This window comes from Hylobates moloch, unplaced genomic scaffold, assembly GCF_009828535.3.
Source record: "Hylobates moloch isolate HMO894 unplaced genomic scaffold, HMol_V3 SCAFFOLD_19, whole genome shotgun sequence".
Lineage (NCBI taxonomy): Eukaryota > Metazoa > Chordata > Mammalia > Primates > Hylobatidae > Hylobates > Hylobates moloch.
This window is the reverse complement of record NW_026652294.1, coordinates 48,721,385-48,734,344: the sequence shown is the minus strand read 5'-3', so window position 1 is coordinate 48,734,344 and position 12,960 is coordinate 48,721,385. Positions and strand designations below refer to the sequence as shown.

At 39.9% G+C, this 12,960-nt stretch overlaps 1 protein-coding gene across 9 annotated transcripts in view; it reads left to right on the top strand.

Moving 5' to 3' along the window:
- The window catches only part of TANC2 (tetratricopeptide repeat, ankyrin repeat and coiled-coil containing 2), a 486,082-nt gene that overhangs the window by 453,547 nt on the left and 19,575 nt on the right, over positions 1 to 12,960 (top strand). For all 9 annotated transcript variants that reach the window (XM_058432006.1, XM_058432005.1, XM_032138883.2 and 6 more), the window contains 4 exons: positions 317 to 502; positions 3,411 to 3,504; positions 9,703 to 9,836; positions 10,742 to 10,865. In XM_058432006.1, coding sequence (XP_058287989.1) covers positions 317 to 502; positions 3,411 to 3,504; positions 9,703 to 9,836; positions 10,742 to 10,865 — 538 coding nt within the window. The remainder of the gene's footprint in view (positions 1 to 316; positions 503 to 3,410; positions 3,505 to 9,702; positions 9,837 to 10,741; positions 10,866 to 12,960) is intronic.

Below are 12,960 nucleotides of genomic sequence, written 5' to 3'. Positions count from 1 at the left end.
AGGAGACAAAGAAGAATTTACCTCAGGAAGACAAAGCTCAAACTGAGAATTTTGGTTTTTGTTTTTCTTGGAATGCAAAAACAAAAGTCTGACCTTTTCTGAGGAAAAGAAGTTCTTCCCAGAGGGACATTTAGCATAGTTGTAGCTCAGTAATAATCTAAGCTAAGCAGAGTCTCCTGAATTTGCTCAGAGATTGGTTCCAGGAGTGGAAAGGATGATTCTTAGTAGTCTAGGCTTGTGCAGTGGCAGATGTGACTAGATTGCGAGCTCAGCCACAAGTGTGTGTTCACACAGATCTCCTGTCCTCTCCTCTTAGGTGGATCATTTGGATAAGAACGGGCAGTGTGCTTTGGTTCATGCTGCACTCCGAGGTCATCTGGAGGTTGTCAAGTTTTTGATTCAGTGTGACTGGACGATGGCCGGTCAGCAGCAAGGAGTATTTAAGAAGAGCCATGCCATCCAACAGGCCCTCATTGCTGCAGCCAGCATGGGTTATACTGAGGTAAGAAGTAGGCAGTTGGATTGTTTTTTCAAGCTACATATTGAAGGACCCAGGAAACCAGGAGAAAAGATTGCACGAAGACAAAATTGCCAGCTAAATTAATGTGAATTCGTGATTGCTGCTCTGAATAATAAGGAGATTAAACTCCATGAAGCACTTTACTCAAATGCCAAGGTCCCTCAAATTATAGGTATAGAAAGGTGCGAGTTGGAAAGGACCATGGAAAGTATCTAATTATTCTCCATGTTTTCCTCCCTGTTTAACAGACAGTGGCACCAAGGCTCAAAGAGATGAATTACTGAGGTGTAGTCACATGGTTAGATAATGTGGCACAGGAACAGCATAACATTTAGAATCTCAGAAGGACCAGGTTTGAGTCCCAGCCTTGCTACTCCTTAACTCTAGCCCTTGAACAATTTACCTAATCTCTTAGAAGTTTAGTTTCCCATCAGTAAAGTGAAGCTAATAAACTCCTTTATACAAGGCTGTTATAAGGGATGCTTGGTAAACTGTTAAACATTATACAGTTTATTTATTAATGATAGTAACAATAATAGTGGCAAATGTAGGGAATTGGTAGTGTGCTAGGAAATGTTTAACAGCCAACCCTGAAGAGGGGTGTGGGGTGGAACAGGGGTGTGTGTTTGTGTGTGTGTGCATACGTTTTTTATAAATTTTACTGACAGAATGTGTTTCCATGGAATAGTACACAGCCATAAAAAGAACAAAATCATGTCCTTTGCAGCAACATGGATGCAACTGAAGGCCAATATCCTAAGTGAATTAATACAGGAACAGAAAACCAAATACCACATGTTCTCATTGATAAATGGGAGCTAAACATTGAGTACTCATGGACATAAAGAGGCAACAGTAGACACTGGGGACTACTGGGAGGGGAGAGGAAGGGGAAAGGGTTGAAAAACTGTTGTTATCCTCACTACCGGGTGATGGGAACATTTGTGTCCCAAACCTCGGCATCATCCAGTACACCATGAAACAAACCTGTACATTCACTGCCCTTGAATCTACAATAAAAGTTGAAATAATTAAAAAAAAAAAAAAGGCTGGGCGCGGTGGCTCATGCCTGTAATCCCAGCACTTTGGGAGGCCAAGGCAGGCAGATCACCTGAGGTCAGAAGTTTGAGACCAACCTGGCCAACGTAGTGAAACGCCATCTGTACTAAAAATACAAAAATTAGTCGGACGTGGCACGATTACAGTAGGCACCTGTAATCCCAGCTACTCGGGAGGCTGAGACAGGAGAATTACCTGAACCCAGGAGGCGGAGGTTGCAGTGAGCTGAGATCATGCCATTGTACTCCAGCCTGGGCGACAAGAGCGAACTCCATCTCAAAACAAACAAACAAAAAGAATATGTTGCACACAACTTACAAATAATAATGAACTATATAATACTCTTAATTGAATGCTTTTGTTTATTTTTGCCAAATTTGTATCTAACCTGTGGTTGTAACTTATAACCAAAGTTTGACAAATGGAGCTGCATCCCAGTTTGCTCTTTTCTCAATAACTGTATTGCCGTTAAACCTGATATGTGATCTACTGTAGTAAACTACTTCTCATCCACATACGAACTATATTTATTGAACTGAATCCCCTTTCAGCTTTAGCACTAAATGAAGCCCTGATTTATAGTGTTTGCCAGTTTCAAGGGTGTAAATACTCCCATCATAGCCAATTTCAAGCTACCAATGTGACATCACTGAAACAAAGATGAGAGAAGATGCACAGTAGCACATTGTGGTGTAATATTCCCACCATGCAGACATGCACAATCAATCTAAATTAACCTCAACAGCATAGATAATAGTAAGATATAGTTAAATAATAGGAAGTTGCGAGATTTGAGTATTCTTTAACCTTTGTTTTTAATGTTTATTTAATTGCTATTTGATTTCTAATAAACAACTGGCTTTCAGAATTTCTGAGAATTTAACAGTCAGCTTACATGGGCCAGTGCAAGCATGGGATAATCATCAAAACAGCTACCATATCAACTGAGCTGACATGTCACCAAGGGAGTGTTAAGTAATATTAAATTTGTATCATCTATGGGAAGTTTTTTAACCCTGTTCAGTCAAATTCCCAGAAACAGAACTGTCACTTTTCGTTGTGTTTAGAGATTTTTCTCCCTTTACTAGTTCCAGAACAGTCCTTATACATCTGAGAGGAAAAAGGAAGATAATCACTTTACTCTGAGGAAATACAGGGCCAGGTGCAGTGGCTCACACCTGTAATCCCAGCACTTTGGGAGACCAAGGCAGGAGAATCACTTGACGCCAGGAGTTCAAGACCACCCTGGACAACATGGCAAGACCCCCATCTCTGAAAAAAAAAAAAAAAAACAAAAAAAAAAACTTTTTTAATTAGCCAGGTGTGGTGGTGCATGCCTGTAGTCCCAGCTAATCCGGCGGCTGAAGTGCAAAGATTGGTTGAGCCTGGGAGGTCAAGACTGCAGTGAGTCATGAACACATTACTGCACTCCAGTCTGGGTGACAGAACGAGACCCTGTCTCAAAAAAAAAAAAGAAAGAAAGAAAAACAGGCCCTCAGTTTTCTCATATTTATTTTCTATGGCTTTTTTATAGGGAGGAGGAAGGATTGCTTCTTTAACTTAAATATGAAGAATATGTAATTTTTTTAAAAAATCACATGCTATATAAGTGAATTGCATTCTGGAGAAATGTGTAAACCATACCTGATAAGACAAATGCTCATCATGGAAGCTGTGGGTTTCTTTATTAGGACAGTCAATTCTGATTCCTTTTGTGTGCAAGAGATTTAGTGATACTTGGATCATCCAAGCATCTTCCAGACCTCACAGGCTAGTGTCAATAGCATAGTTTTCCACCTGAAGTTTGAGCTGACACAACTTCTTGTTTCAGATTGTCTCCTACCTACTTGATCTTCCAGAAAAAGATGAAGAGGAAGTAGAGCGAGCACAGATCAACAGCTTTGACAGTCTCTGGGGAGAGACAGGTACCTCTCATGGACGTTGCCCTCAAGAATGTGTTGTGTTTGTGTGGACTCTCGAATCTTGCCCCCTTTTTTTTTCCCTGGCATACATTTGGCAGTCTTCTGTCTCAGGCTTTTGTAATGGAGACTGATTCAGCCAAACTAAACAGTCAAGCAATTTTCCTCTTTCAATCCTCTTTCCCTGTGAATTCTCCATACTCTTTGCACCAGAGTCTTCTTTCAAACAAAAGTTTTTCCCTCTCGTTTCCAAATATTTTTAGAAGACTGAAAGTTACCTTACAATGTGCCAAACCAGAGCAGAAAATAATTGTGGCCTGTCTCCTTTTTATGTGATCCTTGTAGTAGTTAGGAATAAATATTTCTCCCATCACAATAACTCTTTCCCCTTGCATTTGTTAACCGGGATGTTAAATTTTCACCCGCACCTCTGGCTTAACCAAATGTTACTGTGGTAGCCTGGTATCTGACACAATCCAATACATTTTGAGTAAAGTTGCTATCTGGATGCACAATGAGGGCCCAGCCTCATGCAGTTCCTGTTGGTCTGTAGCAAATCAGTTTCTGTATCATTCGGTACTTACAATGCAAACAGAAGCCTCTTCCTTGTGGCCTTTGCAGGAAATGATTGTTATCTTCCCTCCAAGTCTCAACTGCAGCATCTGGAGAAACATTAGTAACCTTGGATGTGTTTTTATGAAACCAGGGCAATGAAAACTATAGAGTAACCCCAGATATGTGTCATATTTTCCAGGAGAAGTAGACCAATATTGAGATGGCCAATTTAGGGAGAATATTTTACTAAACAAGAAGTATGCATTTGGGTTAGGATAAGAGTGTTATTAAAAATAAGAGGTTCTTGAACTCATTTAAAATTTATAAAGACCTATTGTGGCATTTCTTCTCGTGACAAAGTCTTACACACATTTCCTGACTTCTTTAACATCATGTGGAATGGTCCAAAACTCAGGAATTTGCTTCTCGAATAATCCCTCCTTTTGTAAGATCCAAAGGGAGCAGATGCCTGGCAGCTGCAGCTTAAGAGTCCATGACAGATTAAAGAAAAGTGTACAGCTGGAAACAGCTGCTGTCTCTGGAGCCCCACTCTGAGGGAAGCCAGAGGACAGGCTGAGGGGAAGGAACTGGGCAGGACATCAGCCACTCTGGAGTATGCATATGTGTGGGACCTAGAGCTGCAGGAGGGACATGTTGGTGTGTTTCTATCAGCACAGCCTTCTCCAACACAGTGTTGCCACATCTCCAGCAGACCCTTTGTTGCCAAGGGCATGGCGGTGTAACCACTGACAGCAGCAAAAAGAGTCATGTCCCCATGGTGATAATGAATAGAAATTACAAGACCAATAGTCATAGCAATGAATATCAAACACATTCTAATGGTGTACTTGAAAGATACCCTTTAAAATGTTCAAGAAGGGCATGAATTAAATGGAGGACTTATTTTTGTTGACGTGAATTTCTTATTAGATAAAATTTCATGGCCTCAGGATTTTTTAAATATTTCATTCCTTAAAGTATACAATAAATTTTTACAGTGAATTTTGTACATATGTACCATATCTCAAGATTTTAAAAAATCAAAACTTCATGTGTTTGCTTGTAATCAGAATTGTGTTGTGTTTGACTTATGCATATATGCAATATAATTATAATATTATAAACATAAAGAGCTACTTAAACATGAGTTAAGATGAAATTTATTTGTAATACGATTTCTTTTTTTTTGTCTTTTTTTTGAGACGAAGTCTCACTCTGTCGCCCAGGCTGGAGTGCAGTGACACAATCTCGGCTCACTGCAACATCTGCCTCCTGGGTTCAAGTGATTCTCCTGCCTCAGCCTCCCGAGTAGCTGGGATTACAGGCGTGCACCACCACACCTGACTAATTTTTTTTTTTTTGTATTTTTAGTAAAGATGGGGTTTCGCCATGTTGGCCAGGCTGGTCTCGAACCCTTGACCTCAGGTGATCTCCCCACCTCAGCCTCCCAAAGTGCTAGGGTTACAGGCGTGAGCCACTGTGCCTGGCTGTAATGCAATTTCTATATCCATGAAAAATTATTTTATTTCAGAAAAAATTCTGGAAAATAATGTTTATTATGTGACAGTGACCCTACAACTCATCACTAGTATAGAATGGACTTTGATTTACTGTTCTATCTACAGTGATGTTTATTAAACATACATGTGCCTTTCTAACTTATAGCACATGATCGTTTAAATTTTATAATGACCTATTGAATAATGATGCTTCCTCCCTTGACAAAATCTTATACGTATTTTCACAGATAAAAGTAGTCTGTGACCCAAAGCTAGTTGGTGGGGGCTCATATCTGCAACCAGGACCTAAGTGACAATTTTTAACCTAAGGAAAATACAATGGTCATGATATTTCCCATAATATGTATCACTTACTCTATCAAATCTAAGACACCATTAACTTTAAGAAACTATGTAGCCATCATTTTATGTGCCACTACAAAAACAAACAATTTCTTCCAACTATACTGACACGATTCTTTATTATCACATTAATTGTAAGATGCATTCCAATTTCAGAGATGTTAAAATGTAGAGGGAGAAAGTGAATCTTAGAATATTAATTGGGATGTGATTTTTACATATTAGATTTTCTGAAGGCAGATCACTAGAGCATCCTGGTTGCTTTCATCTTCCATTTGCAGCCTCTTTATCTTTCCAGATGTCATCATCTTACATCCAGCTTTCACTATCTGCTGACCCCCTCCCATCCCATAGAGTTTTCACAGACTTCTTATGGAACACCACAGAAGAAAAGCAAACAAGGTGACAAGATTGTTCACCACACCCTCCTCTCCCTTGTGTTGTGGGCAAAGACCAGGACCAGCACTGAGAGCTTCTAGCAACTCTGGAGGCCAACCCTGAAAATACATGGCCCCAAAAAGAAACCAGAGTTTACAAAATAAACTTACTAGATTCCTTTAATTCCTGCCCTCATCGTCTTTTGCCTAGATTATTGCAGCTACCTCCTAATTGAGCTTCTGCCTCTAGCCTCACCCTTTTGTGATACATCTCTCAGACTTCAGCCAAAGTGATCTTTTTAAGCCATAGTCTGTTTGTGTCACTTTCCTGCTTTCTGACATTCATTTACTACTTGTAGGATTAAGTCCTTTAATGTAGCATAAAAAGACCAGTAGTAATCTCCAGCCTCATATATTGCCTGTCTTCTCCAGTAACTCCAATAACAGTAAACATGTTGTTTTCTCCTCAGTGCCTTTATTCATGCTCTCCCTTGGCCCACCCCACAACTTCATAAATCTCCTGTTCATCTTTCAGCATCTAACTCACATTATCATCTCTACCTGGAGGCCATCTCAGAAACCTCTTCCTCTGTGCCCTCCCTCATACCAAGGACATATCTCCATTGTGCATATCACACTCTATATTAACATATTCGTCTGTTTCCTTACTCAACCATGAGTTCTTTGAGAGCAGTGTCTGACATATAGCTCAATAAATGTTTTATTAATGTTATTTTGAATAGCAGTGATCAGTTTATTTCTCCCCAGCCACTTCCCCCTCCTCCCCCACCCCTTGATCTTACATGACCTGTCTGTGCTGGACTCTTCCAAGGTTGAAAGTAGATGAAAGAGTCATGTGCATCTCTGCATTCTCTTTAGTGTCAGCATCCCATCCAGGCAGACTCTGGCCGTTTCCCCAACTCTGAGCTACATCCTGTCTGCCTCTTCCAACTCCTTAGATGTGTCCCGTTGAAAAAAGACCATTTCTGTCAAATCATCTCGTCAGATGCTGACAAACCAGGGAACAAATTCTGTTACTGCTCTTTTAGGAAGAAAGTTGGCTCCTAACTGCTCTGTTTGCAGTTTGGTGTTTTATAGAATTGGCTTTACCTTCATCTCCTTTCTTTTAGAAAGTTTTAACAGTTTTTGATAAATCTCATATAAAATCCAGCCATACAACTCCTTGCTCTTGGATTTTGAAAAGCCCAGATTCCATTTTACATAGTTGTGTTGTTCTGAGATGAAATTGGCCAGCTGTGTTAATAACCACGTCCAACTATCTGCTGAAGGTTGCTGCCAGATGACATCATAACCTAAACAACAGAGATGATACAACAAGGGAAAGGCCAAATGGAACATTCCCTCATATATAAATGTGTTATCCAGTGGGGAGAAATGGGGCAGCCAGAGCAATAGAATTGTCAGACTGGACAGTATGGCTTTCCAGATGGGCACTGGTTGTGAATATTCAGATGTGTTCTGTGAACTGGCATCATTAGTGAGAGGCTTGATTCTGAAATACTGTGTATATTTTCTCTAGGATGCTGTAAGTTCTTTCGTGAAAAATAATGTATTTGGCCCCCTCACATACAGAGGTTTGCTGCAACCTTATCAACCTAGTAACTAAACGGGTTCAGAATGTGGGTTAGAAATTTTCCAAATGGTTTGTTATATGCACTGAGATAATTCTTATGGTTCCTAATAAGTGCCTATCCAGTCAAATTATTAAACTACTCTTGTGTTCTGACCCATATATAGAACTCACAATTTGTTTTCTAACCTATTAGAAATATGGACTTGATAAAGAGGGAACATCACTTATATTTAAAAAACAAGAGATAAAACTTCTTTGTCCAGTAAATAATTATAGCCATTAACACCTGATGAGCTCATCCACTCAGGGTTGGAAATGACCCTCACCTCAGATGCCACTGCCCTCCTGTAAGGAACTGAAAAGAAATGCCAATGTCAGGAGTTCCAACTAAAATTGAAAATACACATAAGACAAGCCATAGATATAACTGGTTTAAGAGTGCATGTATCTTCTAAAATTACCACATTTTACTTCATAAGTCCTTCTTATCCTTGCAGAAGGAAGGAAGATGTTACTTGAAGGTTTATATTTGCAGAAATTACAGGTAGTTTTCATTTTGCATATGACTCAGTGGTGGATAAATTTGGCCAAGTCCAGAGACAAAATGCCATAATTTGCACTTAAGTGGAAATGAATGCAGATGTCCATTTGATGTAAATTTTATTTGCTTCTCTGAATACGTTTTAAAGTTTGCAAAGTGCAGTATCTGTGCCTGCCAAATATTATCATTTTCTGATTTGTTACTGGAGTTAGGAGGCCATAATAAAAGAAGAACCTGCTGATTACTACATCAATTTTTTAAGTCAATTTGGAAATTTATCCTCTTTCTATAAAATGAAGTATAACTCCTACATGTTCTGTTTCCATCCTCCATACCCCTCATTTTTTAAAACAATAGACTTGTACACCTGAGATCCCATGGTTAAATGAAACAAATACATATTTGTTAAAAGATAGACTTCATATCTCCAAACTCCTCTTTCTACTGTTGAAATGATACTCTGAGGACAAAATAGGCGTTCTTAAAATCTCCTTTGTATCAGAGATCATGTTGTCAGTGGACAGCGGCACAAAAAGAAGAACGTTTCTGTTTTTTTCCTAATGTGTCTCTTAAACTCACTGTAGCTATTTTTACCTGTGACTTCATTATTTTATATTCAGAGGAAAAATGTCATACCTCTTCTCACATCTTTAAGACTGCTACCTTGAATCATTCTAATCCTTATATAAAAAATGATTGCAAATGTACCAGAAACTTCTGGATCAACTAATGAAGAAAAAGAATGAAACTGGCCCAAGACCTTGGACTGCAGTTCCTAACTTTGGTTCTCTAGGCTTAAAAGCCCAGGGGTAGAGCTTGGCTGGAGGTAGTTCCCAGCTAATTATAAAAGAAATAATAAAAATAAAAATAAATTTAAAAAAAACTTTTAATCTCTGCAAAGACTCTTGTCTTTAGATTCCACCCACACGTAGACTAACAGAAAGTTTGTAGCTAGGAAGAGGCACCAAACGAGAGGTAGACCAAAGCAGAGAAGACAGTCTTGTGAGGAAAAATGAAACCAAGTGAGTTTGATTAAAGGTGAATTTTCAATAGACTTATTATTATTATTATTGTCCCCAAATATTGTGAGGCAATTTAAATGTGTCTTTATTCATTATTTTTCTTTAGAACTTTTCTTTATGGAAAAGGTGGCAAAAATCATTATTCTTAGAAGTAGCAATTACATTAATGAAACACAGGGATATGTCACATTTAACATGGAGCGCTGGAGAGGACAAGAACCACCTATCCTCAATCTTTGTTCTCTGCCCTTAGCCCTAACAGCTGCAGCCGGAAGGGGCAAACTGGAGGTGTGCCGTTTGCTCTTGGAACAAGGGGCGGCAGTGGCCCAGCCAAACCGCCGAGGGGCAGTGCCACTATTCAGCACAGTGCGCCAGGGCCACTGGCAGGTAAGCCGGGTGACCGCTTCCAGTCCCTCAGGCAGGACTGAGTTCTAGGTGAGGAATTCTGATGCACAGAGCAAAATGATCACAAGTAAAGTTTGGGTTACCCAGCAGTGATCAGGTTTGAGGACTTGGACGTTTGTTATGAATATTCTGGTTAATTGAGAATACAACAGTTAACATTCAAAACCATCACTTGATACAGATTGTATAGAAGGACTAACTACTTTTGTCCTGGTAATAGAGTGACCTCCTTCTCACATTTCACAGTATCCAAAGACTCCTTGGAAGGTTCATTTCTCAGCAGACTTCTGCTTATCACTTACTTGCAGATGTCTGAGACTTACTAAAAGAAAATACAGCGAATGCAAATTCTAATGACACAATCCTTTCAGATGTTTGGATTCTGGATAAATGTTAATTTATACACTCAGGATGGAAAGGAAAGCACACTGATAATAATCTTCAGAAGTATTTCAATAGAAAAAAGGCTGTAGAAGCCAAACAGCCCTTAAGAGTTATCAGAGTCACTTGATTATGTTCAGTTCAGTTCCAAGTATTAACTGCAGGCAGATTTGCAACCACTAGAGGGCAATAAAGGAGTGATTTATGTTGGAACCTCCACTATGGGATTGTTTAATCCTACATCTTGACCTTTGTTAAGTTCTTTTTTACTTAGTAGCTGGGTCAGACACTGAGAGTTGAATCCTTTTCATTTGGCTGTCCCTAAGAGAGTTAGAGATTAAATCACATGGTACTAGGACTATACAGGTACTTATAGGGGGAAGTGGAAAGATACATGGATGACTCATACAGCAGTAGGAATTCCTACAGAGTAAGAGATAGTATGCACGTGTCTTCTCAGCAGCTCTTCTTTGGGCTAATCGGTCCCTGTTTCTCTGCACTTGCAGATTGTTGATCTTTTACTCACCCATGGAGCTGATGTCAACATGGCAGACAAGCAGGGCCGCACTCCCCTGATGATGGCTGCTTCCGAAGGCCATCTAGGAACTGTGGACTTTCTACTTGCACAAGGTTAGTCTTGGGATGCTAGAGCTGGCTGGCCAGTGTCCATAATTACCTGGTGAACTCATGATTTCCAGCAATGGATCCCAGGAGATGCTAAGAACAGATATTAATCCAGTTCGTTGGAAAATGAAAGGCTATCTCCTCCCCTCTTGTATTCGGTGTAATGCTTCTAACTCTGATACTCTCTATTTCTTTATGACTTGAGGGATTTAAATGAAATTAACATATTCTAAATTCTCATTCAGATCAGTAGTCTCCAAACTTTGATTTTTAAAAAATATATACTCAATAAATGTTCATCTTCCGGGGATTGTGTTTTGACTTTATCAATTCTTTTGTAAGCCTGCACAACTAATATTTTTCTTGAATTCAAAGGAGGCAAATGCCAGTGAAGACCCCTGCTGACTGTGGGATCCTATTTGGGGGATCAAGATTATTACCCTGTTGTAATAAATTCCTTTTGACACTTACCAACATCCACAAATTCCTGGTGAATGGGAAATAAGTTAAAGGAGATGGTGATCACACCACCATCATAAAGCACATCAGGCTCCTATTGGTTGCTGTGACCTCCATCACCTGTGCGTAACGGTGGCTGCTGATGGTGGACCTCTGTAGTAGAAAAAGCTCATCACTGGTGACTCTGCAGTGCCATCTAGTGGAGCTTGAGCATTTGCTTGAAGCAAGAGGCAGAGGCAGCCATTCCAATTAGCCTCCACTGTTAGTAAACTGCACCCCAATGTCTGTAATTATATCCACAAGCACATGTACTTTGCTTCAAGGAAACCAACCTCCTGAAGAATTATGCCTAGGCCAGAGCAGCTGAGGGTAGTTTAATTAGGAAGAAATTAGGTTTCTTCTAAGATTGCAAACTACAGCTCAGTCAAGAGACTTATTGGATCTTTAGCTGTATCCCTCAAGTAAGATTTTTTTCCACAGACTCAGACTCAAGGCTGGGTCAGAATCAGAGAGTTGCTCTTACAGGATGCGAAATGGCTCTTACCTTCCCCATATAAACTACCAAAGAAATTTGGCTTCATGATATCTGTCTTCGTTCTGCTGGGGAAGCAGGGAGGAGGAAGGATGTGCCTAGATTCTCAAGATAAGATGTGTCCGGAGTAAATATTCCAGAATAAACCAAGTCCACTGAAAGAGGCAAGAACTCTTGAGCCACTGATAACCTTTAGATAGCTGCAAATTACCTGTCATGTGCCAGTAGAGGCTCCGTAGCCATAGAGTCCAGGTATTTGTTCTCCCTTACCAGTGAAGACATTTTCATCTTTGGACTGTTTCATTTTTTTCCACACTTAAATGAGAGGATTAATGAATTCAACAAAGATTTATATAGGCTGTGTTATTACCAGAACACTATACTAGGAACTATGAGTGGTTCTGATTTTTTTAATTAATACACTATAACCTGTGCCCTCAAAGGGTCTATAACATTATAGGTTTGCCACATGGCAAGGAAGAGATGAAACAAAGAAAAATGCCTTAAAAAGCGGAGAATCCTGAGTGCTCTGATATAGGCGTCCTTTGAGTTAGACTAGGACAGACTTTGAAATTTGAAGAGGAAAAAGGTTCTGTATTTAGGGAGAGGAAGTAACATAAATGAAAGGCCAAAGAGGAGTGACAGGTTTGGAGAAATATGCAAGCTGTCTCGTAAAGTGTAAGGGGACTACGGAAAATAAAATTGGAAAGGTATATGGAAATGGAAAAGGACCAAGTTAGAAGAATCTGGACTTAATTCTAAAGGAATCTGGGGAGGCTTTAAAAAATTTTAAATAAGGAATTGATGGCAGAGTTATGCTTTAAAAACAATCACTCTGGCAGTATGTGAACAGCAGATTTGATAAAGAAGCCAGGAGATCAGTTAAGACGCCATTGTTGGCCGGGCGCGGTGGCTCACGCTTGTAATCCCAGCACTTTGGGAGGCCGAGGCGGGTGAATCACGAGGTCAGGAGATCGAGACCACGGTGAAACCCCGTCTCTACTAAAAATACAAAAAATTAGCCAGGCGTGGTGGCGGGCGCCTGTGGTCCCAGCTACTCGGAGAGGCTGAGGCAGGAGAATGGCATGAACCCGCCTCCCGGGTTCATGC